Source organism: Oncorhynchus mykiss, chromosome 17 (assembly GCF_057628025.1).
Source record: "Oncorhynchus mykiss isolate SJ-2025 chromosome 17, ASM5762802v1, whole genome shotgun sequence".
NCBI lineage: Eukaryota > Metazoa > Chordata > Actinopteri > Salmoniformes > Salmonidae > Oncorhynchus > Oncorhynchus mykiss.
In genome coordinates, this window is record NC_143038.1 from 41,325,279 (window position 1) to 41,331,836 (window position 6,558).

At 42.8% G+C, this 6,558-nt stretch overlaps 1 protein-coding gene across 1 annotated transcript; it reads right to left on the reverse strand.

Moving 5' to 3' along the window:
* Window positions 1-622: 622 nt before the first annotated feature.
* Window positions 623-5,977, reverse strand: mmp19 (matrix metallopeptidase 19). Its single transcript, XM_021569037.3, has 9 exons — window positions 4,934-5,977; window positions 4,512-4,600; window positions 4,066-4,196; window positions 3,693-3,905; window positions 3,087-3,332; window positions 2,819-2,938; window positions 2,390-2,554; window positions 2,052-2,179; window positions 623-1,820 (listed from the first exon to the last, which is right to left on the reverse strand). The coding sequence occupies exons 1-9, from the start codon at window positions 5,027-5,029 to the stop codon at window positions 1,590-1,592; spliced, it is 1,419 nt and encodes a 472-aa protein (XP_021424712.1). The 5' UTR covers window positions 5,030-5,977; the 3' UTR covers window positions 623-1,589.
* Window positions 5,978-6,558: the final 581 nt, after the last annotated feature.

Consider the following 6,558-nt stretch of genomic DNA (forward strand, 5'->3'; position numbering starts at 1 on the left):
CCTCATGGTCACCTAGCAACATCCGCTGCCAAATTCACCCTTAGAATCAGAAACACAGAGGGTCTCAAAGGCAACAACAGTGGTGCTCCCTGGTGGTTTAAGCAGTGGTGTTGCTGTGGCAGCTCCAAAACTTTATCAACCCTCAAGTATCATGCATGAAAGCTGCCCCCCCCCCTCTTTGCCCTCAGAACAGCCTCAATTCGTCGGGGCATGGACTCAACAAGGTGTCAAGAAATCGTTCCACAGGGATGCTGGCCCATGTTGATTCCCACAGTTGTGTCAAGTTGGCTGGATGTCCTTTGGGTGGTGGACCATTCTTGATTCACACGGGAAATCCAGAAGCGTTGCAGTTCTTGACACAAACCAGTGCGCCTGGCACCTACTACCGTACCCCTTCTAAAGGTACTTTAATCATTTGTCTTGCCCATTCACCCTTTGAATGGCACACATACACAATCCATGTCTCATTTGTCTCAAGGCTTAAAAATCCTTCTTTTAGCTGTCTGGCATTTAACAAGTGACATCAAGGGATCATAGCTTTCACCTGGTAAGTCTATGTCATGGAAAGAGCAGGTGTTCCTAATGCTTTTTATACTCCCGTGTACATCATAAAGGAAACAAGGACTGTTGAAATGGTTTTATTGTTGACTGTCATTACTCATTTGTACAACTACATCTTGGATGAATTAACAGCTAAATAAAAATCACTGCACACATATATAAACATTTCCAAATGGTACTGTAGGCCCTTTAGCTTGTAGGAGTCACATGACTATAAAAACATCAATAAACATGATGAGGTTCAACAGAAACATCAGTACACAATTATAAGCCAGTTATAAAATGTAGACATCGTGATGTGAAAGCTGGTGTTGACCTTGGAAGTCTGACGCAACACCAATGATATTAGGCTTCTCTTTATGCGGGAAGGCCATACTCTAGCCCTATAAACGCATAACATGGCGACAAAAAACTCACAAATACTTTTTCAGACCCGTCCACAAGCCAAACGTCAAAAGAAAACGAAGTTTCAAAGTGCTGGGTGAACACCATTGAAATCAGTACACATACTGAAAAGAGGGCAAACAACAACTGAATAATCCCATCCACATCTGTTGTGAGGGATAGGAAGGGCCCCCCTGGAAGGCACCCAGAGAGCATAACAAACAGCCTCTCCACACACTCCCTCAGAACTTAGTCTAACACGTTTGGGTTGAGGTCCTGCCTGCGTTACAATGGAAACAGAGAACTAGTAGGCCATAACGATATGACACTCAATACTCAACCTTATATAAGCACGTATGTCTTACTTCAAATGGCTTTCCCACTACTTACGTTGATAAAGATTCTATCTCACGTTTCGAAGAATTCGTTTGACATAACATTTCAGTTTTATGTACCTTGACTGATAACATCTACTGGTACATGGAAATATGTTATTATATTGGTTTCACAGTGTGAACACAATGTTATCACAGAGTGGTTGCGGTTGTTGTTGTTGTGTGGTTCCCTGAACCGTTAATTGTGAACACATCTCACCAGCAACGTATTGAGGTTTATGGTGTCTGCTGCCCTCTAGTGTCTAGCTCCTAGCAGCGCATCCAGCGTTCACTCATGCTGAGCGGGTAGCCTTTGTCTACACTCAGTAGACCGTTCACACGCCAGTACTTGTCTCCCTTGAAGAAGAAGATGTTTCCGTTGGTCCAGGTAAAGGCAGCATCAGGGTTGGAGGGCACCCCAGTGAAGAGATTAGAGAGGGGTTTAGGGTACACGTTGAGGTTACTGTGGCGCAGCTCATCCCACTGCCAGTACCCTGTACCCTGAGGAGAGGAACAACAGAGGACAAGGATGATTAGTACAAAGAGTATTTCATGCTGGGTATTTGGCATATTCATCATATTCAAGTGGGTAAAAATGCTACTGCTTCAATTTTTGTTGTCATTAATCTACTATAACAACTGAATCCATAATGCTCAGTTGTCATTTGTAACAATTTTGAGTTTACTGGTTAAAAAGCATTGATATAATTGTGCTGTCTTGTGTTGGGTTACCTTGAAAAAGACCAGCTTCTTATTCTTCTCTAAGTACAAAGCGGCATCAATATTAGGTGGGATGCGTTTGAGCTCTTTGGGGTACCCGTAGTCCAGGAGAAAACTGGTGTATCTCCACACTTTATCACCTGTGGTCAGAAACAGTTTTAGTGAGTAGGCTGACATGAGGAGAGATAAACAGTAACACATTCACACATTTTGGGCTGGATCACTGTCAATCAATCACTTGTCAAGTATTACACAGTTCATACTATCGGTCTATCTTTAAAATCATCTCACTTTACCTCATTTGTTTGTCAAAAACCCAATACATTTTAAAGTTAGAGAAAATATTACACCTTTAAAAAAGTATGTCTTGTTTGTTCTCTGAGAGTAAACGGCTGCGTTCAGGTTCCCAGGCAGTCCCGTCCACAGCCGGTCGATCTTCATGGGTGCATTGTGTCCCATGTCAGACACCGTCCACACATAATCACCACTGAAGGCAAATGTCTTCCTCCATGGACCTAATAAGGAGGAGCATGAAATAGAACACTGAAGGTCCAATCTCAACCTGTCAAATTCCATTGTCGTCTCAATTCCATTGCAGAGAGCAAAAATGTGGTTAGTTAAATCTATCAGAGTAAAAAATATTGCTACAATCTTGAATAGTGTAACACTACAATTTGTGAGGCAGAAATAACAGCTTCCAAGGGAGACATGTACACTACAGTGAGCATCACCACTTTTGACTGTATATCGCTGGTCAGTATTGTGTGCAGACATCTTACCCAGCATGATGGCATCCAGCTTGGCAGTGCAGGGGTCTGGGATGTCTCCCTTAGCACCAGGGGGGCTGTATGTGGGGAGTGCCACCGTGGGCTCAATTGTAACACTTGTATCACGTTTACCTAAAACAGATTATTGGACAAAGGATTTGAGGGAGGATGAGAGCATTACCGGTGATGTGTAATATATAGCTTTCTGAGAAGGGTGTACTGTTTTTCAAGTGAAAAAGTCCAAAAACATTGGTACCAGACCAACCCAGGCTCTACTCACCATACATAGCCTGGATGCCTTTCACGTCATCAAAATGCAGACGGAAGTTGTTACGGTAACCGGTGTAGAGAGGGGCCATGAGAGCACTTCTGTACTGGGAGTGGCCCAAGCCCAAGGCGTGGCCTATCTCATGGGCAGCGATGATACGCAGGTTAATGCCATAGAACTTGCCCTCTGTCCAAAACTCATCCTCGTCAAAATGAACAATGCCTGACTCTGGGGGTTCAGCATGGGCCAGCACGTGACCTACGAAATAAAGTTTTTAAAAATGTTAATTACGCTATATTTCAATGGCAATTAATAAGTATCAGCAGTGAAACATGGGGTACTTAACTACTGTATGTTTGGTGTGTGTGTGTGTGCGTGTGTTAGGCTGAGATTCAAGCCGATCGCGCTTGCAGACAACCCAGCTTTTAAAGGCAACAATGTGACAGCGTTCGTGGAGATTGCATTTAAGGTAAACACTGCCGATGTCAGCTCAATTAGAATTCACCTTTAAAATGTCAAGCATGCTATAATGTGGATCTAGCAAAGATCAGCATTAATCCCGGTCCTAAAACTACAGTAACTCCAACCCAACTGTATCTGACCCATAGGCACACTCACCCCGTCCATCAAAAGGCACGGCACAAGTGGCATCTTTCGCATGGAATGAGATCCTGATGTCGGCTCGTCCATACTCAACCTCGCGGAAGCTCAGGGGAGCCACGTCGCTCCAGTACTTAAAGGCAGAGCGGATCGCCCTCTTTGTCTCACTCTTTGGCATGTCTGGAGTGTAGTTGTAGATTCGCCAGGTCAGGTTTCTCTTGCGCCAGTAACCTAAAGAAGAAAAAACATGCATTTACCATAAACACAGGTCTAGACGAGAAACCACATTGTGTAGGTGAAGATTATTCTTATTAAGTTTTATGTCCCAACCCACCATCTGGGAAACACTGGTTCATCCCACCCCCACATACAATATCCTCTCCACACTCACCCAGCACTCTGTACTTTAGGGTTTTCTGGTTGAAGGTGTCCTCTATGCCACAGCGAGGCTGTCTCATCATCTCTAGGGTGGCCTTGTCAATCACTCCATTGACAGGCAGGCCTGTCACTCTCTGGAAGACCCTGGGGAAAGGAAGGACTGAAATCTCTAATAGCAGATGCAGCATATGCATACTGTAAATGTAAGGCAAGGAAACATTTCCTGCCAATGGGAAATGTTATGCTAAAGAACTGCATTGATTGTGGTGCATGTGTCAATGTGACTTGCAAAAAGCTATAGAACAGAGCTGTGTTTGGATCTGTATTCACAAAGGGACATTTAGAGTAAGTATGTTCAGATGTTTTGCTTGTTCGGGTTTGTTGGGGAAGAGGAATCACACATGTAAGTTGTTGTTGTGTTCATAGACTGTAGGTTGTGTTGCTGAGGATCTACTTTACCTGAGGGCCTCAATGATATCTTCTGTCTGGATGCCCTTGTTCTGAGGATCCAGCGGAGTGTGCAGATAGCCATACCTCTTCAGGTATGCCTGGTAACACAATAACCAGTGGGGATACAAGGGTTATTTTAGAAGTTTCAAAGTGATCCTATTCACCTCTTACATTGTGCAGGACAACAGCCACAAGAGAAACAATGCTGGTTAAGTTGCAGACAACCAGAAAGACGGTGAAAGCAATATGATAATATGATAGGTTACACATATGTCCCTTTTCATCACATATGCCTATAAGGATGGTCCAGTTCATAGGCATTTCTGATCAAGTTTGTATTATGAGTGTGAACATCCACAATAATAATTCAATAATTCAATAATTCAAAGAATGAAGATAGATAATACTTCAAAAAGCTGGAAAATTCCTACCGTTGCTTCAGTCGCCTCCATCCTCCTGTCCATCACTCCGGTCATTACGCACAGCACTAGCACCGTGAGCACCGTCAGCTGCAGAAGGTAACCCATTTCGCAAAACTTCTATGCTGGAAAAACTGCTGTAACCGTTACGAAAAGCAAGCCAATATGAAGTCCGTAACACACTTTGCAGGACGCTCTTGTCTTAATTACTTGTAAAAATATATATACTTATTAAACATTAGTTAGGAAAAAAATGTTTTTGTCGTTCATCGTTATCTGTTACTCTCCCAAAACTTTATACTCTACTGGTTTTCTTCCGTATGTTCTGGAGGCTTATAACTCAAGTGCTGAGTGAGTCAGCCCTGACCCACTGTGATGATCCATCTCTTAGGAATGAGCCTGGAGCAACGGGCGAAATGGTTTCACTTTGAAACAGTAAAATTCAGTGGTCGACCATTTTCCGAAGCTCTCCAACTCCCACACACCACGTGCCTCCTGCTTCTCATGAATAACACACATTGGCGGGAGACTTCAGCCTATTGGGCTATTTCCCACGGTAACTACGCGCTTCAAACGTCAATGCACGAGAGAAAAACGCAACGTTGCACATGGATTCCTGACACAGTCAGTGCTACCCGGAATCATTGGGATGTACCTACCGACAACCCCAACCTTAACCCATACTCTTACCCTATCCTTAACCCTTGCCGTAGCCATTTTAAATGTCTACTTAAATGGGGTAAGGAAATCGCAAGGGTTCCTGTTAGCACTGGACCTTTTTCCCAACAGTGCTCACAAAGTAGACACATTTTACCACGTCATTGGCATAAAGAAGTTGTAACACTGCACAATTGGTCGCTAAGCAAAGCTTTTCCATAATACAGTTTCCCAAGCCCAACCAACTGTGTCAGCCAGGTGTCAGTGTGTGGTGGTTAAAATATAACCTTGCAGTATGTGATGGTGGTGGCCTAGGCCTATCAAGCACAATCCAAGACTTTGAATATACAATAATGAATAGGGTGAATTGGGGAAAGAGTGGGACATTATATAAACTGTGACAGCTTAATCCTGACGTGTTTATTTATTGGTCTGACAAGAGAACATCTAACCTATTATTACCCTTGCAGAGAAACCACATTATCAAAATCCCATCACTTTATTGGTGTGACATCATAAAGGAGGGCAGAGCAAGCTTCATCATAAAGGGGGGCAAAGCAAGCTTCAAACAGGAAACTCACCCCGCAAAGCACACAGTAAGATCAGTGACATAGCTTTTCTTCTGTTTTGATGTAAAGGTTATAAAATTGTCATAAATAATGCACTGTGCCAAATTGTGATGTAATATGATGTTTAAAGGTGGTACAAGTAGAATTTCTCCACTATGTGGAAGCTAGGTGAATTGCAACAGCAATAGGCTACATTCAAAACAAATACACTTGAGCCTTTTACTTTCAGTTTTGGTCCACCAGCTTCAAACAGCTGTAAGAACTATATTTTTTGTTATTAAAAATATATTTCACAGTGATTTAGATCATACAATGATTCCCTACACACTATTCAGTGATTGTTTTCTCACATAAAATGAAATTGATCGAACAGTGTAGAATTTTAGCAACAGGAAATGAAAGAGCGATTTC

Excerpts from the sequence above, each read along its gene's own strand:
- mmp19 (XM_021569037.3), bottom strand. The coding sequence starts at position 5,029 with ATGGGTTACCTTCTGCAGCTGACGGTGCTCACGGTGCTAGTGCTGTGC. Across the intron at positions 3,333-3,692 it reads CGTGCCTTTTGATGGACGGG|GTCACGTGCTGGCCCATGCT; the intron begins GTGAGTGTGCCT and ends TTTATTTCGTAG. Across the intron at positions 1,821-2,051 it reads AGAAGCTGGTCTTTTTCAAG|GGTACAGGGTACTGGCAGTG; the intron begins GTAACCCAACAC and ends TCCTCTCCTCAG.